Source organism: Rattus rattus, chromosome 2 (assembly GCF_011064425.1).
Source record: "Rattus rattus isolate New Zealand chromosome 2, Rrattus_CSIRO_v1, whole genome shotgun sequence".
NCBI classification, from domain to species: Eukaryota; Metazoa; Chordata; class Mammalia; order Rodentia; family Muridae; genus Rattus; species Rattus rattus.
In genome coordinates, this window is record NC_046155.1 from 151425673 (window position 1) to 151452668 (window position 26996).

Here is a 26996-nt window from a genome sequence, read left to right on the forward strand (position 1 = left end):
GATATTAGCCCAAAAGCTTGAATTTGCCCAAGATACAATCCACAGACCACATGAAGCTCAAGAAGAAAGAAGACCAAAGTACAGATGCTTCAGTCCTTCTTAAAAGAGGGAACAAAAATATTTATAGGAGGGGATAAAGTTTGGAGCAGAGACTGAAGGAATGGCCATTCAGAGCCTGCCCTGCCTGGGGATCCAGCCCATATATATATATACAGCCACCAAGCCTAGACAATATTGATGAAGTCAAGAAGTGCATGCTGACAGGAACCCTGATATAGCTGTCTCCTGAGAGGCACAGCCAGAGCATGTCAAATACAGAGGCGAATGCTAGCAGCAAACCATTGAACTGAGAATGGGAACCCTGTTAGAGGAATTAGAGAAAGGATTAAAGGAGCTGAAGGAACTTGCAATCCCATAGGAACAGCTATACCTACCAACCAGAGCTCCCAGAGACTAAACCATTACCCAAAGACTATATACATGGACAGAACCATGGCTCCAGATGCATATGTAGCAGAGGATGGTTTTGTTGGGCACCAATGGAAGAGAAGCCCTTTTTCTTGCCAAGGCTGGACCCCACAGTGTAGGGGAATGTCAGGGTGGGCAGGAAGGGGGGGTGGTTGGGGAAGGGGAACACCCTTATTGAAGAAGGGGAAGGGGATGGAATAAGGGGCTTATAACTGGGAAACCAGGAAAGGAAATAACATTTGAAATATAAATAATAAGTATCAAAAAAGGGAAAGTGCAAATTTATTATCAAAACCCAATCCATGCAAGACACAATACTGAGGATAACAAAAGACAGATGGTTGCATGCAAGGAGTGTAATTTATTAGTACAAGACATTGAAACCTTCACATTAAGCAGGGAAAATTAGTTCATCTAGTTTCCCAATGGGATACCAGGAAAATACTTTTCCAGCCATCCTCTCACGCCACATCTCAGTAAAATTTGTACCTGGAAATAAACAGAAAGCTAAGAAGAAAGGTGAAAAAAAGAGGGTCAAGGCAGCTCTGCATTATTGCTAACAAACCAAGAGTCCATGGAGGACACTGTGGAAAGACAGGAGGGGAAATGCAAAGTGTGTTCAGGAAAATAACATCAAATAATGCATATTAGTGGAAACTCCAAATTCAAGTGAATAAACTCTGAGTCCATTCAACAATGTGTCTCAACTCAATAGCTCTTTAGAACTCTCTGTGATCAGAAAGAAGCACATTGGGTCATATCTCTGCCTGGCTTAACTTCTGATGATTTAGAATTGTGGCCTTCATTTTCCTTTTCATGGGAAAACCAGAAGACACCCAGGGCAGAAGTGGGTAAGAAATATTGGAAACAGGAGGTTCACAGGCTCCTGGCAGAGCCAGAAAATTTTGTTGAGAGATGCAACCTGGCAATACTTTTCTCCTAATGGGGTTGTCTCCAGCTTCCTTCTTCCTATCTGGTATTTTTTTTTTTTTCTTTTTTTTTTTATTAACTTGAGTATTTCTTATATACATTTCGAGTGTTATTCCCTTTCCCGGTTTCCGGCAAACATTCCTCCTCCCTCCCTTCCTTATTGGTGTTCCCTCCCCACCCTCCCCCATTGCCGCCCTCCCCCAACAGTTCAGTCTTAGCAGGACCCAGGGCTTCCCCTTCCACTGGTGCTCTTACTAGGATATTCATTGCTACCTATGAGGTCAGAGTCCAGGGTCAGTCCATGTATAGTCTTTAGGTAGTGGCTTAGTCCCTGGAAGCTCTGGTTGCTTGGCATTGTTGTACATATGGGGTCTCGAGCCCCTTCAAGCTCTTCCTATCTGGTATTTTTATTTAGCAACATTCCCCATAGCAGTCAATAGAGAGACTATTCATTTATTATACAAACAATTACTTCAGCAAAGACCCCAGCAAGTCTAGAGGTAGAGTTTAATCCTCCTTTTCTAGAGCCATAATTTTCCTTGTTAGTAGGCCACAATAGTGTCACATTTTGAGAAGAAGGCACCTATCCCAGGCACTGTCTACAAATGAACTCAGATCAGCAGTGGATTCCTGAGCCAACCTATAAATGATGTCCTGTTTTGCCCCATCCATATGTTCCCCACCCAATGTCAGGTCAACCTCATTTGTGCCCTTCTGAGAATGTAAAGCAAAATAAACATACCAGTACTCCTGCTACTTTAAGTCTGTCTCCGTATCTCATCTGGTCTACACATTGCTTCACGTCCAGTTTTGCTTCAACAGCCTCGGGAGGGGCAGAATATTGCTCAAGTTCCTTCCTCAGGCTTTCCTTACTTCCTAGAATGAAGGTCGCGCTTTCACGCAAAACAGCATCACAGACATTGCCAGCATTAGCTAGAAAGTGTAAGGAGAAAGAAAAAGAGTTTATTTAATAAAAATTACTTATTTTGTTTTGTTGCCCAGACAGGATTTCTCTGTGTATCCCTGTCTGTTCTAGAACTCACTATGTAGACCAGGATGGCTTTGAACTCACAGATATCTGCCTGCTTCTGCCTGAGTGCTGGGATTAAAGGAGTTTGCTACTGCCACACAGCTACTTTCCATTTTTAATTATTTTTTCCATGAACCTGCAGATTTGGGATTTCATATTTAACAGGATAACTAGATATAGTGGCCAGCTAATGTGACTGCTGATGCAAAACTGTAAATTCCTGAACATTACAAAGCAAGGAACTGAAGAAAAAGTATTGTGGAATCTCTGTTTCTGTAATTTAGGTCACATCTGCAACTCCACATAAAACCTTCAACTGAGCACCTGTCCTGCCTATATAAGATGCTCAGGAATAAAGAGAAAGAAGAGATTGAGGAAATGGGCAACAAATGACTGGTCCAACCTAAGATAGATATCATGTAAAAGAGCCAATTCCTGACACTATTAATGATACTCTTTTATGCTTGCAGACAGGAGCCTGGTATAACTGCCTTCTGAGATGCAGATGAAAACAAATGCTGAAACCCACAACCAAACATCAGCCAATGTTTGGGGAATCTTTTGAATGGTTGGGCATAGAATTCAGTAAGGTCAAGGACACCACAAGAAACCTTACAGAGTCAACTAACTTGTGCCCATGAGGGCTCACAGACACTGAACCACCAACCAAAGAGCATTCAAAGGTTGGACCTAGGCCTCCTACACATTTGTAGCAGATTGACAGCTTGGTCCTCGTGTGAGTCCTTTAACAATTGGTATACAGGCTGTGTCTGACTCTGTTGCCTGCCATTTGATCCCTTTCCCCTTACTGGTCTGCTTGGTTGGGCCTCAGTGGGAGAGGACATGCTTAGGTGTGCTGTGACAGGATGTCCCATGGGAGAGTGATACTGAAGGGGTATCCCCCTTCTCTGTGGAGAAGGTGGGGAGCATGGGGAGTAATGGATGGAAGAATTTATAAGTGTAGAGTGAGTTGAGAGGAAGAAGTGGGCAGGGAAGGGCAGCCCTGAATCAGGATAGTAAGTAAATAAATATCTATTTTTTAAAGTTTGAAGTTTGACTGCATCTTCTGTAGCATATTTTGTGAGTCTTGGATAGTTTAGAAAGGAATTTTTGTATCATCCAACTTTATATGAATATTAGAATTATAATTTTACAAGACAGGAAAAGTAAAAAGTAAGAAAACTGCTTATGTGTAGGTGGTCTTTTGAAAAATGACAGAATCATGTGAGGGCATCAGATACAGCTCAAGGTAAAAAGCTAAAATAACACAGTTCAACAGTTTTGCTGCACACAAGAGCACATCTGAGAATCTGGAAAAATCTTTGCTTTTACACAATAATGCTGAGATTCACTGCTAGGGAGGCTGACAGTACAAACTGACACTTACCTTAGGGCTTCTAAAGATCTATAAGTGCTGAGTAGAACTGAAGAAATCAACTTTACCAATCTCGACTCCACATTTCCCTAAAGGCTTTTACACATGGAAGGACCCTTGGCTCTAGCTGCATATGTAGCAGAGGATGGCATCATAGGAGAAAAAGCCCTTGGTCCTGTGAAGGCTCATTTCCCTAATGTAGGGGAATGCTAGGGTGTTGAGGTGGGAGTGGGTGGGTGGGAGTGGGTGGGTGGGAGTGGGAGCATCTTCACAGAAGCAGGGGGAGGGAAGAAGGAATATGGAGAGGAGGAAAGGAGATAACATTTGAAATGTAAATACATAAAATATCCAAGAAAAATAAAATTTTTGAAAATTTAAAAAATAAATACTGAGAATCCAAGAACTGAGGAAAGAAAAAGCACATTGTTCCTACTAAGAATTATATAAAAATACATAAAACCATTTTACAGATAGCAGCACCAAACTAGGTACAGGTAAATGTCCATTAATATTCTATTGTAGTTTTTCTTCTGAACAGTAGTGTTGATCTAAAATCCTTATTATAAATAAAAATTTGTCTGGAAAATATAAAAAATCCAAGTCTCCATAGATGGCCTTATCTGACCTTAGACCCAAGTTCCTCATGTTTCACATCACCTAGCTCAGATCACAGAAATGTGCCCCCAGACCCAGTTTTCCCAGAGATATGTCAATACTATACTTAAGAGATCCTAAACAGGGTCTGATGTGAGCTTTAAGCAGAATCCATTAGACTATAGAGAAATGTTGTAGGCTATAGTATGAAGGGTAGCTAGGCAGACAGGAGAGATACAGAAAGGAAAAAAAGTAACTGCCTGTGAAACTTGGTTCATTTTGAAGGCACAGAGTATGTAGGAATGTTCTGTTTGCATGCAAATGGATTGTTAATTTTATTAATTTAAGAACAATATACATTTTACTGGTAATGACCGCACCATTTCTATTCCTGTTGTTGGTAGGACCCTCAGGAGACTGATGAGGAAACACAGACATGCTTATTCTCAGAGCGTAGTTTCAATGCACTATTCACAGATTCAGAAAACATTGACAGTTAGGGACAGAAAGCTCTCTCAAGTCACCTTCCAAGACACAAAAAAGTGAAAAATAACACAGTAAACAGAAAACCTCTAATGAAAATAGTTCCTGACCTTTGTTCATAATGGTCTTTTTGGTTGCCCACCCAGTCAAGTTCCCTAAACAGTTGAAAATTAGCTGAATGTATCTGGAAGGTTTTGGGTTTTTTTGAGAGTTAATAAAAGATGTTGGGAGGAAGTTTAGATTATTGATATTTTCCTTACCTGTACCTTATCACACATAAACTTACCAACTCTTCAACGAGGCAAATTTACCAGTAGACATGGCTGGATAATCATAATACTCACTTTCATAGCAACAAACAGCCAGAATGATCAGGAGACACGGGCTCAGTCTCATGGTGCTCAGTTTGCCTTTAGACTTAGCAAATGGTGAGCAAGTGGACTATCAGAGTCCATGGGGACCGAGGATATTTATACATAGTGAGGCGTATGGTTCTGCCCTCAGGCAAGTGGCAGGGCACAAAGCCTGGTTTAAGCCCTCCTTCTGGGTCACTTAAGGATGATCCCCTGCCCACCTGCCATCCTGTTGGGCTAGAGCCCAAAGGAATAGCCTCATGGAAACACCATTGTTCCTTCCAGCAACCTTTCCCCTTCACCAGGAAGCAACTGTAATAGTTCAGTTTACTTTTAAACTTTTTGATTATCGTGCTTGAGTGCTCTCCTTCTCAACAGGCAAGGTGGCTTCTGACAACAGGGTGACATTCTCCAGGGCACCGAACCTACAATGAGAATGAGAGTTTTGCATTTGGACCTTACCAAAACTCATCCAACCCTCAGCATCGAACTATTTAAAATATCAGGAAGATCCCAAAGGAAAAAAACCTCAGTGCAAAAACCAAAATTAATTCCAAAGTATTTAAGGAAAGAAATACTGAATACATAAATGAAAAAAAAATAGAGCAAAAAGCATAGAAAACATAAGTAAGGCAAAGACACAGTTCTTCCAAACTATGAACACACTAGAGAAATACACATTTAGATTAATGTACAGACAAATGGACAAAAACTGAATGAAATTGACGTAAGAAGGGAGCCATTACCTGTTATCCCCTAGGAAGAAAATGCAAAGAATTGGCCTAGGCCTTATGATCAACTTCATATCAAGAAATGTGATAACACAGAAGCAGGACCATTTCTGAACATGGATATTCTACAAGATGGACTCATGAGGAATTTTAAAAACTAGAATAGATTACATTGTGTTATTGGGTATATATGTGACAAAAATTCCCATACCATGGACAACAAGGCCAGGACAAAATGGATTTCCTACTGAATTCTACTAAACATTTAGAGAACTAAGATTATTTATTGTTCTTTTATTACAAAGCTTCATTTTAGGGAATTGTTCCTAAAACATGCTAAGAGGCCAGTATTTCTCAGATCAAAAATCACATAAAGGTACATGCAAACACACACACACACACACACACACACACACACACACACACACACACGCACACGAAACCCACAAAACTCCAGTATCCTTGGTGAACATACTTTCAAACATCATCATCAATTTTCAGCAAACAAAATCCAACAATACATTGGGAAGGTTAGTCACCATTATCGACGGAGTTGTAAGAATGAGTCTGTATGTGCAGATCAATACACATGATATGCGACATCAGCTTAATGGAGAAGAAAAACCCCTTAATCTTCTTACTAGATGAAGACAGGACAGCATATAAAACTTAGCAAGAACATTTTACATGCTGGCAAAATGACTCAGTGAAGAAAGTTGCTTCCCACCAAGCCAAATGACCTGACTTTTCATCCCTGTAATCTACATGGTGAAAGGAGAGAACTGAGATGCATTGTTTGTCCCTGACCCTCAGCTGTTTACAGTGATATATGCATGCCCACAAATGCACCCAAAAATAAAAATAAATAATGTGATAATAACTTTTCAGACTAATAATTTTATTGTAAAAACATAAAATTAATTATGCATTCAAAAATGTACCTCATTATGAAAAGATTGCTTATAAGCCAAGGACAAACGTCACCCTGAATGAGGAATAGCTAAAAGCTGTCTTGTCACATCTTGTAGCAAAGGGTTTCCACGTTCTGTGTTTATTCACAATGTGAGTGTCCTACCCATAGCAACCATACCCAGAAAATTCAGAGACAGCCATAGTGGAGAGAGGACAAAATACTGTCACTGTCTGAAGATGTCATATTGTTATAGATTCTACCAAATAAAGTTACAGTTTATAAATCAACTAAGCAGGGCTCCTATTTATGAACGACCTCATAAAGCAGTAGAATTGGTAAATGCTAAGAGCCAAGTTTTCTGATTTATAGACTAAGGATTGATTCTATTCTTAAACTATAAAAACAATAAAATATCAGGATTAAATTTAACTGAAGATTAAAGAACATTTTTTTTTTTTAAAAAAGCTGCTGGGTTGTGACAGTGTACACCTTTAATCCCATGATTTTGGAGACAGAGGCAGGCAGATTTCTGTGAATTCAAGACCAGCCAGTCTATAGAGTGAGTTCCAGAAAAGCCAGGGCCACATAGAGAAACCATGTCTCACTCAGTCAGTCAATCAATCAATCAAATCAATCAATCAAAAAAACACTAAAAAATAAAAATAAATATATAAAGCTGTAGAACAGGACATGGCAGCAGGGGTGAAGTGATGTGTTCCTCCCTTGGATAGATGACCACACCCTTGCATTTTCAGGCCAGGGCTCATCTGTATTGTCCATGCATGCTGACCAATCAGTGTTTGATTCCTTCCTCCAAAGACTGCACTGTTATAATAAATATTCTTGCTACCCTTTCCCAGGAATGTTGCTGGGAGGCAAGTGGCTTACCAGGGTGCCTACCATCTACTTGATGTTGCAAAATGGTGTCTACTCATGGTGTTGAATATTTCCAAGAAACATACTTCTTAATATTTCTTAACATCAATGGACTCAATTCCCCAATAAAAAGACTAATAGACTGGATATGTAAACAGGACAAGGCATTTTGCTCCATACAGGAAACACATCTCAGTGACAAAGACAGACACTACTTCAGAGTAAGAGGCTGGAAAACAACTTTCCAAGCAAATATTCCCAAGAAAGAAACTGGAGTAGCCATTCTAATATCAAATAAAATCAACTGTCAACCAAAGTTATCAGAAAAAATAAGGAAGGATACTTTATATTCATCAATAGAAAAAATTGACCAAGATTAACTCTTACTCCTAAATATCTATGCTACAAATGTAAGGTGACCTACATTCATTAGCTCAAAGCACACATTGCGCATCATCCAATAATAGTGGGAGATTTCAACACCCCACTCTTATCAACGGACAGATCATGGAAACAGAATCTAAACAAAGACACAGAGAAACTAACTGAAGTTATGAACCAAATGGAATTAACAGATATCTATAGAATATTTCATCCTAAAACAGCACACCTCATGGTATCCTCTCCAGAATTGACCATATAATTGGTCACAAAACACGCCTGAACAGATACAAGAAGATTGAAATGATCCCATACATTCTATTAGATCACTATGGACTAAGGCTCATCTTCAATAACAACAAAAACAACAGAAAGCCCACATACACATGGAAGCTGAACAATGCTCTACTCAATGATAACTTGGTCAAGGAAGAAATAAAAAAATTAAAGACTGTTTAGAATTTAATGAAAATGAAAGCACAACATGTGGTTCTGGAACCTTAAACCCTACCTATGTCTCTTCTACCCAGTTATTGACTATCAACGTCTTTATTCATCAATCAGAAATAAGTTGAGGGCGAGGTCACATCATGTCACTTGGGTCAATATGCAGATGATCTCATCTTTTGAGGAACCAGGCCTTGGACACTGCACCTAGTATCACAGTACATAACAACGGACCAAACCTCTACACCAACCAGCACAGCTAATGCTCTCAGTTCACATAAGGTACAAACCTACAATCTGGCAGCCCTAACTGATTAGAAAGTGTCTCTCACCCTCAATGGCCAGTCAAAGCAACAAGCAATAGCCAAAAAAGGGAAAGGCTCTTTTTTCTCGTGGCTACACTGGGGAAAAGGACATAGGGGTCCAGTGATGCCCAAGTTCATTTTCTTGAGGGTTCTACATGAGATCTAGGCTTAAATGAAGGGGCAAAGGTATGCATAACTAAGCAGTCTTGGTTCAGACTGTGAGCTTGTCCATCACTGATTCAGTACTGTCTGACTCCTCCTCCCCTACAAAGGTCTCTAACAAGCTTGAGAGCTGTGTGACATCCTTTCAGGGGAGATAAGCTTTCCCTCCAGCCAGAATCTGCTTCATTCACCTTTTTCCTAGCATGAGACACCTACAAAAGTTCCAATTCCTTGGTTGTCATGGACACCCTCTCTCATCCTGCCACACTAACCCCTGTGTCCCCAGCCCCTGTCCCCAACCCCATATTCCCACCCTACCTCACTCTCTACTCCGTTCCCTTCTCCCCAAACCCCAACCTTGAAATGATTAAACCTGTTATTCTACCCAACCTGTAACCTTACGGGCAAATGGTTCTGTACTGCCTGCTCCAGGAATGGCAATCATGCCTTTGTTTCAGACCATTATGACTGTTAGCATATAGACTGCAGGCTATCCTGCTGGCCTGCCTTTGGAGACCTAACAATTGCTAACCATCATAACCTGCCTTAGTTGCCACTTGCACCAGTGTGGGCTGCATATAAAAGAGAACTCTAGATCTCTCCCTTTTTTTACCAGACAGGTCTCTCTCTCCCTGTCTGTCCTTCTCTGCATTCCCCTCCCTTCTCTGCCCTCATGACTATGCTCCCCTGTCTGCCTGTCTATATGTCCACTCCTCTTCCTCAACCTCTTTTCCAGGCTCTGACCCCCCTCACTTCCCTCAATAAACCACCTTTATAGCATATCTGCTGCATGCATAATTTTTCAGGGGCACTCCTGGGCAGGGCCACCATGGTACCCCTCCCCACATTTCACAACAATGATTTGTAATGATATGTTCTGTTCCTGTAACCGTGCCTACTTTATCTGCCAGATCCCCCATTTGGAGAGCCCCCTATCCCTGAGATATAAAAACCTTGCTTCTCTCACATCCAGAGCTCTCTTTCTAAAATCCTGACTTGGGGGGAGACTGTCCTGTCCTGGGTTCACCTCTAAAATAAAGCTGCCTGAACTAGACAATCATGGACTTGGTCCTTCTCCTTGACAATTTTCAGGCTTAACACTGCCAGCCACACACCACACATTGTTCGACCACACTCTCCTCATCCACATTGTCTGCTGAATAAATGGGACAGATATACATATAGAAGAAGTAGGACAGCCACCAGCCTCATGGCAGCTGCATCTCATGGGTCATGTAGCTTGTGAGCACTGCCCATGACACAATGTAGCAGCATCTCTGTGCTGTTTAAATCCTGTCTTGTTCCAACTGCTAATGGGTGGATAACTCTCTGGGGAGTGCAGACCTTCTTAGCTTATCATAGCAGGGCAGGCCTACAGTGCTGAATCTTATTTGCAGCAACTGAAGCCAAGTTTGGCTCATTTGGGCCTTAATGATAAGACATTGAGAGGCTTGGAGATTTTCCAAGGAATAAAGGAAGGTGAGCAACTAGGGCCAGATGAAAATTCTTCTCACTAACACAGTCCAGTGAAGACCTCCATATACACCTGTATTTGGATAAGCTGCAGAGCCACATGTCAAGTAATTCTTGCTTTCTCTTTCTAGTACCATGAGCTTTGGATGCAGACTTTGATTCTCCAGTTGGATAAAACCAGGGATCCTGGAGAACAAGGTCCAGCATCCTTAGCATCTCTGATGGGAGATGGACTCTTGTTTCCTACTCAGATTCATGCCCTAATGGTTCCTTACACATGAGATGCAGGTACTAGACTGTATCAAAAGTTGGAAGAGTGGAGTATCCATCTAGAAATGTTTGGACACATCAGAACTGCTGTGCTTTGAACATGGTTGCCCTATGCAGACTTGTGTGTTTGTTCTTTGGGATGGCGTGGAGCCTTGCTGGAGGAAGGAGGTCACTGGGAAGGGAGTCTTGATATTTCACAGCCCAGTCTGGTTCTGTTCATTTCCTCTGCTCCCTGACTGTGGATGCAATGGGTCCTGCTGGCTCCCTCTCCTGTACCCTTCCCTGCCTCCTGCCTCATGTCTTTCCTACCATAGTAGACTGTACTATGAAAACTGTACACTACGAGAAGCCCTTCCTCCATGAAGTTGCTTCTTGCTGGTATTTTGTGATAGCAATGGGGAGGTAATGAATACAACAGGAAACAGATAAAAATAAAAAGGCGGGCAAATTAAAGATCAAATATGGAAGAGTCGGATAGGAAGGGTGCATGAGGACAGTTGTCATGGCAGCATTTGGGAGTTAGAGCAGGCATATCAGGGGTTCAAGGTCATGCTTAGTGGCAGGAAATAAGGGAGGAACTATATTGCTTGCAGTACATTAATAGTTCTGAGATATTACTTGGTTTGGGATCAGTCAAGAGCTGGGAATGGACTGTGGTTTTAAAACTTAGCTCTTCTAATTTGGCTGAAACAGAGATCATTGTGAAAGATCAATGAATGGTGAGGGCTGGCTCAGATGCCCTGAGGCCTGCTTTTAGAGCTCTGATGTTAGCAGTAGCACTGGACCAGCCAGCCGGGAGCTTGACTAGATAAGGATGGAGATACTGCAGGCCCAATAGGAAATTACAACAGAAGTCTGTTCTTCTAGAGAAATAGCTCTTGAAAAGCTCCTCCTTTCTTCCCAATAAATGTATTATAAAGTGGAATTTTTTTTAAAAGTCTCCCAATCTTAAAAAGCTAAGGACCAGATGAATTTAGAGCAGAATTCTATCAGACCTTCATAGAAGACACCATACCAACACTGTCCAAACTATTCCACCAAATAGAAACTGAAGGAACACTACCCAATTCCTTCTATGAAGTCACAATTCTGCTTGTACCTAAACCACACAAAGACCCAACAAAGAAAGAGAATGTCAGACCAATTTCCCTTATGAATATCAATGTGAAAATACTCAGTTAAATTCTTACAAACCGAATTCAAGAACACGTCAGAATGATCATCCATCACAATCAAATATGCTTTATCTCAGGGATTTAGGGATGGTTCAATATATGGAAATCCATCAATGTAATCTACTATGTAAAAAACTCAAAGAAAAAAAACACATGATCATCTCATTAGATGCTGAGAAAGCATTTGACAAAATTCAATACCCCTTCATGTTAAAAGTCTTGGAAAGAGTGGGAATTCAAGGCCCATACCTAAGCATAGTAAAAGCAATATACAACAAACCAGTAGCCAACATCAAAATAAATGGAGAGAAACTTGAAGCAATCTCACTAAAATCAGGGACAAGACAAGGCTACCTACTCTCTCCCTACCTACTCAATACAGTACTCAAAATCCTAGCCACAGCAATCAGACAGCAAAAGGAGGTCTAAGGGATTCAAATGGGAAAGGAAGAAGTCAAAATATCACTATTTGCAGATGATATGATAGTATACTTAAGTGACCCCAAAAGTTCCACCAGAGAACTCCTAAACCTGATAAACAACTTCAGCAAGGTGGTTGGATATAAAATTAACTCAAATAAATCAGTAGTCTTCCTCTATCCAAAAGATAAACAGGCTGAAAAAGAAATCAGGGGAATAACACCCTTCCCAATAGTCACAAATAATATAAAAGACCTTGGTGTAACTCTAACCAAGCAAGTGAAAGATCTTTATGACAAGAACTTCAAGTTTCTGAAGAAAGAAATTGAAGAAGATCTCAGAAGATGGAAAGATCTCCCACGCTCATAGATTGGCAGGATTAATACAGTAAAAATGGCCATTTTGACAAAAGCAATCTACAGATTCCATGCAATCCTCATAAAAATTCCAACTCACTTCTTCATAGAGTTAGAAAAGGCAAATTGCAAATTCATTTGGAATAACAAAAAACCCAGGATAGCGAAAACTATACTCAACAATAAAAGAACTTCTGGGGGAATCACCATCCCTGACCTCAAGCAGTATTACAGAACAATAGTGATAAGAAGTGTATGGTATTGGTACAGAAACAGGCAGGTGGATCAGTGGAATAAAATTGAAGACCCAGAAATGAACCCACATATCTATGGTCACTTGATCTTTGAAAAAGGAGCTAAAACCATCCAAATGGAAAAAAGATAGCATTTTCAAGAGATGGTGCTGCTTCAACTGGAGGTTAGCATGTAGAAGAATGCAAATTGATCCATTCTTATCACCCTGTATAAATCTTAAGTCCAAGTGGATCAAGGACCTCCACATCAAACCAGATACACTCAAACTAATAGAAGAAAAGGTGGGGAAGAGTCTCAAACACATGGGCACTGGGGAAAATGTCCTAAACAAAACACCAATGGTTTATGCTCTAAGATCAAGAATCAACAAATGGGACCTCATAAAACTGCAAAGCTTCTGTAAGGTAAAGGACACTGTTGTTAGGACAAAATGGCAACCAATAGATTGGAACAAGATCTTTACCAATCCTACACCTGACAGAGGGCTAATATCCAAAATATACAAAGAACTCAAGAAGTTGGACTCCAGGGAGCCAAATAATCCTGTTAAAATGGCATACAGAGCTAAACAAAGAACTCTCAACTGAGGAATACTGAATGGCTGAGAAGCACCTAAAGAAATGTTCAACATCCTTAGTTACCAAGGAAATGCAAATCAAAACAACCCTGAGATTCCACCTCAGAGGGGTCAGAATGGCTAAGATCAAAAACTCAGTTGACAACAGATGCTGGTGAGAATGTGGAGAAAGAGGAACACTCCTCCATTGTTGGTGGGATTGCAAGCTGGTACAAGCACTATGGAAATGAGCCTTGAGATTCCTCAGAAAATTGGACATTGCAGTACCCGACATTGCTATACCTCTCTTGGGCATATACTCAAAAGATGCTCCAACATATAACAAGGACACATGCTCCACTATGTTCATAGCAACCTTATTTATAATAGCCAGAAACTAGAAAGAACTCAGAATGTATACAGAAAATATGGTACATTTATGCAATTTAAACAATGGATTACTACTCAGCTTTCAAAAAGAAATTAAACAGGGCCAAAATTTATACTGTATTTCCATACAGTTGGAACAGCAATTCTGAAGCTGTAGAGCTTCAAACTGTATTTTAAACTTTCTCTATAAAATATTATCTCAAACCCTTGTCCACCAGCAAAAATGGAGCAACTCCAGAGTGTTAAAACTAGAAAAGGAATCAGCTTCCTATTCATTTTCATGAGTCAAGTGTCCTTTACCTACGTTCACATGTTTCTCATCCCCTAGTACAATGCCATAAGCCCTATATTCTCTCTCCCTCCCCTTCTGCTATGAGAATATTCTGAAACAAAATTAACTAATGACGTGAAAGACTTCTTCAATTACTTTAAGACACTAAGGAACTAAATTAAGGCAAAAGGTAGACTATTGGAAGACCATGAATTTTCATGGATTGGAAATTTTAGTGTTTTAAAATGGCCATCCTACCAAAGGCAATCAGAATTTTAATGAAAAATGCCACACAAACAACAGCAACAAAAATCTTACCTTTGAACTAGAGTCACAAAGTCACACAATAACTCAAGCAACCCTTAGCAAAAAGAACGGTGCAGGAGGTAATGCAGTGCTCGAGTTGAAGCTAGAGCATACAACCATCTGAGTAGAAATAGCATGGTACTAGCTAAAAGCAAACAGTAAATCATTGATTCTCAACCTTCCTAATGTTATGACCCTTTAATAAAGTTCCTCAAGTTCTTGTAAGCCCCAACTAAAATCTGTTTCATTACTATTTCACAACTATAATTTTCTGGTTTTATGAGTCATAATCTAAATATCTAATTTGCAGGATATTTGATATGCAACCCCTGTAAAAGTGTTGTTCAACTCAACAAAGGGCCTGTGACACACAGGTTGAGAAGGCCCAGAAAGAAGTCCATTTAACTTCTGCCACCTGTGTCTTTAAGTTTTCTCTTTTTTCTAATTTAATTTTTGAGAGCTGCACAGGTGAATGCTGTATCAGGTCATTCCCATCACTCCTTCTCACCCTCCAACTTTTCCTATGCTCCCCAATGCCTCTAAAATCCATGACCTCTTCTTTATTATTATTTTTGCATTTATATAAAAATATACATTGACATGGATGCTGAAATTACCAGTTGTAGTAAATACAAGAGAGTCAAAAAATGGTGTTAAAACCTACATGATCGCTGGATAGTTGGAGCTAAATGACCTTTCTCTTTCCATGCATACTTGACTACTAGACCCTAAATTCTCATCCTGTTAAGTAACCGTGGGAATGTCACACTCCGGATAGTCACAGAGACATTTAGTTTTAGAATTTGGACTGATAACTGCCTCTCCTAAAGTTTTCAACTTTCCCTAACTTCTCTTTCCAAAGGAAGATGGTGATGAACCTCATCATATGTTCAGTGGAAGCTTTGTTAAAGTTAGGTTGTACACTCATGATGAATCATACAGTTATTTACTAACCATCTATTCTTTTTTTTTTCTTTTCTTTTCTTTTTTTCGGAGCTGGGGACCGAACCCAGGACCTTGTGCTTGCTAGGCAAGTGCTCTACCACTGAGCTAAATCCCCAACCCCTCTAACCATCTATTCTATCACCATAATGTAAACATGGGACTATATGGGTCATATCTTGATTATCAGGCCTTTGAGATATTGGCTAGAGATCTTCAGAGAGAACAACGGATTCATGTGAAGAAGACCCTGGAAATTCAAGAGACAAGAGAAGATCTTGACATGACCTATTTTTTGGTGTAGAAAAGGGAAGGAATAAGATGTTTCTGCTCCAAGTGATGACAGCTAGGCAGGAAGGAGAGAAATCTGAATGGAAAAGCCTCATGTGGAAAGCTGTTGGGCATCTACAAGGAAATCACAAGGGATACTAATGGAGCCAAGGCCACAGGGTCCATCTGAGCCATAATGTCAACATATCTGAGATTTAAGCCAAGGAGGAAAAAAGAGTTTAGTCCGCACTCTGGATCCAGGGACCTGTCTTCTTACCCTGGTCATGACAATTACCACTGGTGTCATAAGCATGTTTAGCTAAAACTCTTGGCCCTCCAATTTTTGTGCCTTTTGTGGAACGATACTCCCATCTCAGAGGCTGGTTGTGTTGTTTCTTTTAATTAAGAAAATTCGTGTTCATGCTTTTGCATGGGTTGTCATTTATTTTGTGTCTCCTTTACTCTTCCAAGTGCTCTGTAGAATGAAAAAATTTTATTCTTTCCTACATGTAATGTACATGCTTGTAAAAATTAAAGGAGGCTTGCAAGAGTTAATGCAATTTAGCAGGTGTTATATAAAATTTCCATCATACTTTTTTTGGTTTTTGGTTTTTTAAATTTTTTATTCTATATTTTTAATTTGCATTTCAAATGTTATTCCCTTTCCCAGTTTCCATTCCATAAACCCCCTATCCCATCCTCCTCCACATTCTTCTATGAGAGTGTTTGCCCACCCAACCATCCACCTCTTCCCGCCCCTCCGCCCTGACATTCCCCAACACTGGGGGTGGGTGGAAGGATTCAGCCTTGGCAGGACCAAGGAATTCTCCTCCCATTAGTGCCCAACAAGGCCATCCTCTGCTACATACGCAGCTGGAGCCATGGGTATGTCCACTCTTTGGGTGGTGGTTTAGTCCCTGGTAGCTCTGGTTGGTTGGCATTGTTGTCCTTATGGGGTTGCAAGCCCCTTCAGCTCTTTAAACCCTTCCTCTAAATCCCTGCAAAGGGGGTCCTGTTCTCAGTTCAGTACTTTGCTGCTAGCATTGATCTCTGCATTGGACATGCTCTGGATGTGTTCCTCAGGAGACATCTATATCCGGCTCCAGTCAGCATGCACTTCTTAGTTTCATCAATCTTATCTAGTTTTGGTGGCTATATATATATATATGGGCCACATGTGGGGCAGGCTCTGAATGGCCATTCCTTCCGTTGCTGCTCTAAACTTTGCTTCCATATCCCCTGCTATGGATATTTTTTTCCCTTTTAAGAAGGAGTGGGAGCATCTGCATTTTGGTCATCCTTCTTCTTGAGCTTCCTGTGGTCTGGGGATTGTATCTTCGGTAATTTGAGCTTTTGGGCTAATATCCACTTATCAATGAGTGCATACCAAGTGTGCATTTCTGTGATTGGGTTACCTCACTCAGGATGATGCTTTCTTTTTTTAATTAATTAATTAATTAATTAATTTATTTATTTTTTCATCTTTATTAACTTGGGTATTTCTTATTTACATTTCGATTGTTATTCCTTTTCCCGGTTTCCAGGCCAACATCCCCATCATCCCTCCCCCTCCCATTCTCTATGGGTGTTCCCCTCCCCATCCTCCCTCCATTACCACCCTCCCCCCAACAATCACGTTCACTGTGGGTTCAGTCTTGGCAGGACCAATGGCTTCCCCTTCCACTGGTGCTCTTACTAGGCTATTCATTGCTACCTAGGAGGTTGGAGTCCAGGGTCAGTCCATGTACAGTCTTTGGGTAGTGGCTTAATCCCTGGAGGCTCTGGTTGGTTGGCATTGTTGTTCATATGGGGTCTCAAGCCCCTTCAAGCTCTTTCAGTCCTTTCTCTGATTCCTTCGATGGGAGTCCCGTTCACAGTTCAGTGGTTTGCTGCTGGCATTCACCTATGTATTTGCTGTATTCTGGCTGTGTCTCTCAGGAGAGATCTACATCCAGTTCCTGTCAGCCTGCACTTCTTTGCTTCATCCATCTTATCTAGTTTGGTGGCTGTATATGTATGAGCCACAAGTGGGGCAGGGTCTGAATGGGTGTTCCTTCTGCCTCTGTTCTAAACTTTGCCTTCCTATTCCCTGCCAAGAGTATTCTTGTTTAAAGAAGGAGTCAAGCATTCGCATTTTGGTCATCCTTCTTAAGTTTCATGTGTTCTGTGCATCTAGGGTAATTCGAGACTTTGGGCTATTATCCACTTACCAATGAGTGCATACCATGTGTGTTTTTCTGTGATTGGGTTACCTCACTCAGGATGATATTTTCCAGTTTCATCCATTTCCTATGAATTTCATGAAGTCATTGTTTTTGACTGCTGAGTAGTACTCCATTGTGTAGATGTACCACATTTTTTTGAATCCATTCCTCTGTTGAAAGGCATCTGGGTTCTTTCCAGCTTCTGGCTATTATGAATAAGGCTGCGATGAACATAGTGGAGCACGTGTCTTTTTTATATGTTGGAGCATCTTTTGGGCATATGCCCAGGAGAGGAATAGCTGGGTCCTCAGGTAATGCAATGTCCAATTTTCTGAGGGATCTCCAGACCGATTTCCAGAGTGGTTGTACCAGTTTGCAATCCCACTGACAATGGAGGAGTGTTCCTCTTTCTCCACATCCTCGCCAGCATCTGCTGTCACCTGAGTTTTTTATCTTAGCCATTGTGACTGGTATGAGGTGGAATCTCAGGGTTATTTTTATTTGCATTTTCCTGATGACTAAGAATGTTGTACATTTCTTTAGGTGCTTTTCGGCCATTCAATATTCTTCAGCTGAGAATATTTTGTTTAGTTCTGTACCCCATTTTTAATAGAGTTATTTGGCTCTCTGGAGTCTAACGTCTTGAGTTCTTTGTATATTTTGGACATTAGCCCTCTATTATATGTACAATTGGTAAAGATCTTTTCCCAATCTGTTGGTTGCTGTTTTGTCCTAATGATAGTGTCTTTTGCCTTACAGAAGCTTTGCAGGTTTATGAGGTCTAATTTGTTGATTCTTGATCTTAGAGCGTAAACCATTATCATCTTCTGGCTGAGCCTCTCAAGAGATGACTATATCAGGTTCCTGTCAGCATGCATTTCTTGGCTTCATCAATATTGTCTAGTTTTTGGATACAGAAAATGTGGTACATCTACACACAATGGAATACTACTCAGCTATCAAAAACAATGACTTCATGAAAATCATAGGCAAATGGACGGAATTAGAAAATATCCTGAGTGAGGTAACCCAATCACACACACACACACACACAAAACTACCCATGATATGCACTCACTAAGTGGATATTATCCCAAAACCTTGAATAACCCATGATACAATTCACAGACCACATGAAGCTCAAGAAGAAGGATGACCAAAGAGCAGATACTTCAGTCTTCCTTAAAAGGGGGAACAAAAATATTCATAGGATGGCATATAGAAACAAAGTTTGGAGCAGACTGAAGGAATGGCCATTCAAAGCCTCTCCCACCTGGGGATCTAGCCCATATATATATACACATACAGATGCCCTGTCCTTCTGCTGTAGGTGGGTTCATTAAGTTCCCTCTCCCCACTGTAAGGCATTTCATCTACGGTCTCTGGCTTTGAGTCCAGAGGGTCTCTCATTTCTGAAGTCTCTGGTACATCATAGAGCATCTTCCCAACCTCCTTACTCCTGGGGTTGCCTGTTTCCATTCTTTCTGCTGGCTCTCAGGGCTTCAGTCCTTTCCCCCCACCCAATACCAGATCATGTTCCCCTCTCCCCTTACCACCATTCTCTTTCCCTCTTCTGTCCCTCCTTTGGGTTGCTTTCTTCTCCCTCCCAAGTGGAACTGAGGCATCATCACTTGGGCCCTTCAGCTTGTTGACTTTTTTGAGTTCTATGGACTGCATCTTGAGTATTCTGTACATTTTTTGGCTAATATCCACTTATTAGTGAGTATATACCATGCATGTCCTTTTGGGTCTGAGTTACCTCACTCAGGATGATATTTTCTACTTCCATCCATTTGCCTGCAAAACTCAAGATGTCCTCGTTCTTAATAGCTGAGTAGTATTCCTTTGTGTAAATGAATTACATTTTTTGTATCCATTCTTCTGTGATGGGACATCTGAATTGTTTCCAGCTTCTGGCTATCACAAATAAGGCCGCTATGAACACAGTGGAACATGTGTCCCTGTAGCATGGTGGGGCATCTTTTGGGTATATTCTCAAAAGTGGTATTGTTGGGTCTTTAGGTAAGTCTATTTCCAATTTTCAGAGGAACCTCCAAATTGATTTCCAGAGTGGTTGTTCCAGTTTGCAATGCCACCAGCAGTGGAGGAGTGTTCCTCCTTCTCTATATCCTCACCAACATGTGTTGTCATGTAAGGTTTTGATCTTAGCCATTCTGACTGGTGTAAGGTGGAATGTCAGGGTTGTTTTGATTTACATTCCTCTGAATACTAAGGATTTTGAACATTTCTTTAGGTGCTTCTCGGCCATTTGAGATTCCTCGTTTGTGAATTCTCAATTTAGTTCTATTCCCAATTTTTTTATTGTGTTCTTTGGTTCTTTGGTGGTTAGCTTCTTGAGTGCTTTATATATTTTGGATATTAGCCCTCTATTGAATGTGGGGATAGTGAAGATTTTTTTCCAATCTGTAGGTTGCTTATTTGTCTTATTGACAATGTCCTTGACCTTACAGAAGCTTTCCAGTTTCACGAGGAACCATTTATTAATTCTTGATCTTAGAGCATGAGCCATGGGAGTTCTGCTTAGGAAATTCACCCCTGTGCCAATGAATTCAAGAAAATTTCTCATTTTCTCTTCTATTAGATTCAAAGTGTCTGGTTTTATGTCGAGGTCCTTGATCCACTTGGACTTGAGCTTTGTGCATGGTGACAAATATGGGTCTATTTTCGTTTTTCTACATACAGACAGCCAGTTAGACCAGCACCATTTATTGAAGATGCTTTCTTTTTTCCATTGTATATTTTGGGCTTCTTTGTCAAAGATCCAGTGTGTGTAAGTATGTGGTTTTATTTCTGGCTCTTCAATTCTATTCCATTGATCAGCCTGTCTGTCTCCATACCAATACCATGCAGTTTTTATCACTATCACTGAGTAGAGTTTGAGGTCAGGGATGGTGATTCCCCTAGCCTTTCTTTTATTGATAAGAATTGTTTTCACTATTCTGGGTTTTTTGCCTTTCCAGATGAATTTGAGAATTGCTCCTTCCATGTCTATGAAGAATTGTGTTGGGAATTTTATAGAGATTGCAATGAATATGTAGATTGCTTTGGGTAGGATGGGCATTATTACTATGTTAATTCTACCAATCCATGAACATGGAAGATCTCTCCATTTTCTGAGATTTTTGATTTCTTTTTTGAGAGACTTGAAGTTCTTATCACACAGAACATTCACTTGTTTGGTTAGAGTTACCTAAGATACTTTATATTATCTGTGGCTATTGTGAAGGGAGTTGTTTCCCTAATTTCTTTCTTATCCTATTTATCATTTATATAAAGGAAGGTTACTAATTTATTTGAGTTAATTTTATACCTGGCCACTTTGTTGAAGTTGTCTATCAGACGGAGAAGTCCTCTGGTAGAATTTTTGGAGTTGCTTATGTATACTATCATATCATCTGCAAATAGTGATACCTTTAATTCTTCTTTGCCATTTTGTATCCCATTTTTGTTGTCTTATAGTTCTAGCTAGCATTTCAAGTGCTATATTGAATAAAAATGGGGAGAATGGGCATCTTTGTCTTGCCCAAGATTTTAGTAGGATTGATTCAATTATCTTTCCAATTAATTTGATATTAGCTGTTGGTTTGCAGTAAATTACTCTTATTATGTTTAGGTATGGGCCTTGAATTTCTGATCTCTCCAATACTTTTAACATGAAGGGGTGTTGTATTTTGTCAAATGCTTTCTCTGCATCTAAGGAGATGATCATATTATTTCTTCCTTTGAGTTTGTTTATGTGGTGAATTATGTTAATGGATTTTCATATATTGAATTAACCTTGTTTCCCTGGGATGAAGTCTACTTGATTGTGATGAATGATGGTTTTGATGTGTTCTTGGATTTGGTTTGTGATAATTTTTTTTCTTTTTTCTTTTTTTCGGAGCTGGGGACCGAACCCAGGGCCTTATGCTTGCTAGGCAAGTGCTCTACCACTGAGCTAAATCCCCAACCCTGGTTTGTGATAATTTTATTGAGTATTTTTGCACTGATGTTCATAAGCGACATTGGTCTGAAGTTCTCTTTTTTGGTAGGATCCTTGTGTGGTTTAGGAATCAGAGTAATTGTGGCTACATAGAATGAATTAAATAGTATTCCTTCTGTTTCTATTTTATGGAACATTTTGAAAAATACTGGTATCTTGTCTTCTTTGAAAGTCTGGTAGAATTCTGAACTAAATGCATCTGGACCTGTTCTTTATTGCTTGGGAGGTTTTTAAAGACTTGTTCTATTACTTATGGGATATGGGCCTGTTTAGAAAGTTTACCTGCTCTTGATTTAACTTTGGTATGTGATATCTATCTAGAAAACCATTCATTTCATGTAGATTTTCCAGGTTTGCTCAGTATAGGCTTTTGTAGTAGGATCTGATGATTTTTTGAATTTCCTCCATTTCTGTTTATGTCTCCCTTTTCATTTCTGATTTTGTGAATTTGGATACTGCTTCTGGGCCCTTTAGTTAGTTTAACTAGGGGTTTATCTATGTTGTTGATTCTCTCAAAGAACCAGCTTTTGGTTTTGCTGATTCTTTGTATTGTTCTTTCTGTTTCTATCTGTTTGGTTTCAGCCCTGAGTTTGACTATTTCCTGCCGTCTACTCTGCTTGGGTGAGTTTGCTTCTTTTTGTTCTAGAGTTCCCCAGTGTCCTGTTAAGTTGCTAGTGTAAGATCTCTTCAGTTTCTTTACCAGTGCACTTAGTGCTATAAAATTTCCTCTTAGCACTGCTTTCATTGTGTTCCATAAGTTTGGGTATGATGTGCCAACATTTTCATTAAATTCTAAGAATCTTTAATTCATTGTACCTAGCTCTGGGTATCATGAAAAAAATCCTTATGGTCTACTTTGGTATCTTCACTGTCCATCCTGTCTTAATTGTTCCCTTCTCTTCCCTACTAATGCAGGCTTGTGGTTTTATATAGCTTTATAAAATCTAGTGTCTAAAAAGAGGAGAAATCATGGCCCCTTTGTCCTTTTGAGTATGGATTTAGTTTTTGCTCTAACAAAATGCACCCATTGTCAAACAAATTATATATTTCATTTTACTTTAGGTCTGAATGAAATATCATTATGGAAGTATACCACATTGTTATCATCCAACCATCTGTTGATTTATACTCAAACTCATTGCATATCTACATTATTACTGTATATATTTTCACAAATGTTTGGTGTATTGACTCAGAGTATTTTATTCATATATTCATAGATGGTATGTTGAACCACATAGTAGATTTTTTTTTAATTCTCAACACAAACTTTAATGGTATTTACCTTCTCATCATCAGGGTATAAGCTTTCTTTTGTAACCTATATTCTCACTAATATTTGTGATCATTTATTTTCTTGTTGATGGCATTTATGAATGGACTGTGATGGAATTACAAAGCAATTTTATTTTATTTTATTTTTTTTTTATTTTGTGACAAGGTCTTTCTTTTTTTTATTAACTTGAGTATTTCTTTTTTTTTTTTTTTCTTTCTTTTTTTTTTTTTTTATTAACTTGAGTATTTCTTATATACATTTCGCGTGTCTGTAGTTCTGCCGTTTTCTCTTCCGATCTCCCCCTCCCCCCTCTCCTTCCTTATGGGTGTTCCCCTCCCAACCCTCCCCCCATTGCCGCCCTCCCCCCAACAGTCTAGTTCACTGGGGGTTCAGTCTTAGCAGGACCCAGGGCTTCCCCTTCCACTGGTGCTCTTACTAGGATATTCATTGCTACCTATGAGGTCAGAGTCCAGGGTCAGTCCATGTATAGTCTTTAGGAAGTGGCTTAGTCCCTGGAAGCTCTGGTGGCTTGGCATTGTTGTACATATGGGGTCTCGAGCCCCTTCAAGCTCTTCCAGTTCTTTCTCTGATTCCTTCAACGGGGGTCCTATTCTCAGTTCAGTGGTTTGCTGCTGGCATTCGCCTCTGTATTTGCTGTATTCTGGCTGTGTCTCTCAGGGCGATCTACATCCGGCTCCTGTCGGTCTGCACTTCTTTTTGCTTCATCCATCTTGTCTAATTGGGTGGCTGTATATGTATGGGCCACATGTGGGGCAGGCTCTGAATGGGTGTTCCTTCAGTCTCTGTTTTAATCTTTGCCTCTCTCTTCCCTGCCAAGGGTATTCTTGTTCCCCGTTTAAAGAAGGAGTGAAGCATTCACATTTTGATCATCCATCTTGAGTTTCATTTGTTCTAGGCATCTAGGGTAATTCAAGCATTTGGGCTAATAGCCACTTATCAATGAGTGCATACCATGTATGTCTTTCTGTGATTGGGTTAGCTCACTCAGGATGATATTTTCCAGTTCCAACCATTTGCCTACTAATTTCATAAAGTCATTGTTTTTGATAGCTGAGTAATATTCCATTGTGTAGATGTACCACATTTTCTGTATCCATTCCTCTGTTGAAGGGCATCTGGGTTCTTTCCAGCTTCTGGCTATTATAAATAAGGCTGCAATGAACATAGTGGAGCACGTGTCTTTTTTATATGTTGGGGCATCTTTTGGGTATATGCCCAAGAGAGGTATAGCTGGATCCTCAGGCAGTTCAATGTCCAATTTTCTGAGGATCCTCCAGACTGATTTCCAGAATGGTTGTACCAGTCTGCAATCCCACCAACAATGGAGGAGTGTTCCTCTTTCTCCACATCCTCGCCAGCATCTGCTGTCACCTGAGTTTTTGATCTTAGCCATTCTCACTGGTGTGAGGTGAAATCTCAGGGTTGTTTTGATTTGCATTTCCCTTATGACTAAAGATGTTGAACATTTCTTTAGGTGTTTCTCGCCATTCGCATTCCTCAGCTGTGAATTCTTTGTTTAGCTCTGAACCCCATTTTTTAATAGGGTTATTTGTTTCCCTCTTGGTCTAACTTTTTTGAGTTCTTTGTATATTTTGGATATAAGGCCTCTATCTGTTGTAGGATTGGTAAAGATCTTTTCCCAATCTGTTGGTTGCCGTTTTGTCCTAACCACAGTGTCCTTTGCCTTACAGAAGCTTTGCAGTTTTATGAGATCCCATTTGTCGATTCTTGATCTTAGGCGTAAGCCATTGGTGTTTTTTGTTTAGGAAATTTTTCCAGTGCCCATGTGTTCCAGATGCTTCCCTAGTTTTTCTTCTATTAGTTTGAGTGTGTCTGGTTTGATGTGGAGGTCCTTGATCCACTTGGACTTAAGCTTTGTATACAAAGCAATTTTAATCTGCATTTCCCTGGTGGTTTTAGATGATGAACCTGCTTTCAAACACTTAATGAATAATTGTAGATCATTTTTGTAGATCTGACTTTAGTCCATTTGTTGAATGGATAACTTGTTTTATTGGTGTCTATTTTCTATAGCTCTATATATTCTAGATGTGGATGTGTAGGATATATAATCAGAAAACATCCCCCCATTCTTTAAAGTGTATCTTTACGGTAGTGATTGTTTCAAATCAAAAAGTATTTCAGTTACCTTCCATTCTGTTTGTCAGTCCTTGGAATTTTTTCTTGTCTTAAAGGAAGTCTTTTCAGAAAGCCACTGCCTTTTTATTTCATAAAATGTTTTCACTGTTTTTCTATAGTCATTTCAAACCTTCAGGTCTTACTTTAAGGCATTTAATCTACTTTGAATTGATTTTGTGCTAGATAAGAGATACTATCTACGTTATTTATTTTTGAGGCATGGTCTTATTGTGTGATCTGGGCTGTCCTGGAGCACAGCACCAGGAGCAAGTTGGCCTGGAACTCACAGAGATCACCTGCCTTTGATCTAAGTGCTAGGATAGAAACTAGTTGTTTTTGTTTTTCTGTATGGGGATAGCCAGTTTCCAAGCATTGTTTGTTTGTTGAAAAAGCTGTCTTCATTCTACTGAAAATGTTTGAGCAACTCTTTGGAAATTAGGCGGCAACAACTGTGTGAGTTTACTTCTAGGTCTTCCAGTCTGTTTCATTGGTGCATGTGTCTGTATCCATGCCAATGCTATTCTGTGGGGTTTTGTTTTGTTTTGTTTTATTGTTTTTTTTGTTTTTGTTTTCTGTTTTGCTTTTATTTGGTTTGGTTTGCTTTTGCATGATTATTGTTACTGTGGATTTCTAGTGTAAAGTGAGGCCAGTGTTGTGATCCAGCCAGAATTGTTCTTTAATGCTTAGTATTTCATTTGTTATTTGGGGCCCCTTTTATTGCACATGAATTTTGAAATGCCCACTCCCCTCCCAGTTCTGTGAAGAAAGTCACTGGGACTCTGATTGTGGTTGTGTTGAATCTGAAGATTACTCTGGTAACTATCATTTACACAACAGTGATTCCTCAATACATGGTCATAAGAGACCATGCCATTTGCTAGTGTTGCATGTAAGTTCTTCCTTTAATGTCATATTTTGATTGGGAATGTCTGTCTCTTCTGTGGCTAATGCTATCCTAAACATTTTCCTTTGTTTTTATGCTGATTCGATTTATGTGTGTGACAGTATATTGGTGCTCACATGCTACAGTTTATATAGAAAGATCAGAGGGAAACACTCTCGATAAGTTTTGTACTTCAACCTGTAGAAGTAGGATCATTCACTTTTTCTGCCATGATGCATGCTTGAGAATAACTGGCATGAAATCTTCAGCACCAGCATCCTATCTCTGCATTTTCATCTCTCTATAGGAATACTATGCACTGTATTTCTACTTCTATTTTTTTGCATGGGTTCCAGGGATTAAACAAAACTCTCTAGGCTAACACATCAAATGACTTTACCTGCTGTGCCATTTCACTGGCCCTTGTATGTTATTATTTTTTTTTATTTTTAAATTTTGTACCTTAAAAATTCATTTGTTGGATGGAACTGGAAAATATCATCCTGAGTGAGGTAACCCAATCACAAAAAACCACACATGGTATGCACTCATTGATAAGTGGATATTAGCCCAAATGCTTGAATTACCCTAAATGCACAGAACTCATGAAAGTCAAGAAGGATGACCAAAATGTGGATGCTTTACTCCTTCTTTCAAAGGGGAATAAGAATACCCTTGGGAGGGGACAGGGAGGCAAAGTTTAGAACAGAGACTGAAGGAATGCCCATTCAGAGACTG

General features: G+C 39.8%; 1 protein-coding gene across 1 annotated transcript; it reads right to left on the reverse strand.

Moving 5' to 3' along the window:
- Positions 1-882: 882 nt before the first annotated feature.
- On the reverse strand, positions 883-13848 carry LOC116893305 (prostatic steroid-binding protein C1-like). The gene is made up of 4 exons (XM_032895131.1): positions 13842-13848; positions 5225-5290; positions 2141-2331; positions 883-957 (listed from the first exon to the last, which is right to left on the reverse strand). The coding sequence occupies exons 1-4, from the start codon at positions 13846-13848 to the stop codon at positions 883-885; spliced, it is 339 nt and encodes a 112-aa protein (XP_032751022.1).
- Positions 13849-26996: the final 13148 nt, after the last annotated feature.

Coding starts and splice junctions, on each gene's coding strand:
- LOC116893305 (XM_032895131.1), bottom strand. Junction 2,332..5,224: donor GGCTGTTTGTTGCTATGAAA/GTGAGTATTATG, acceptor TACACTTTCTAG/CTAATGCTGGCAATGTCTGT. Junction 958..2,140: donor TTAAAGTAGCAGGAGTACTG/GTATGTTTATTT, acceptor GTTTATTTCCAG/GTACAAATTTTACTGAGATG.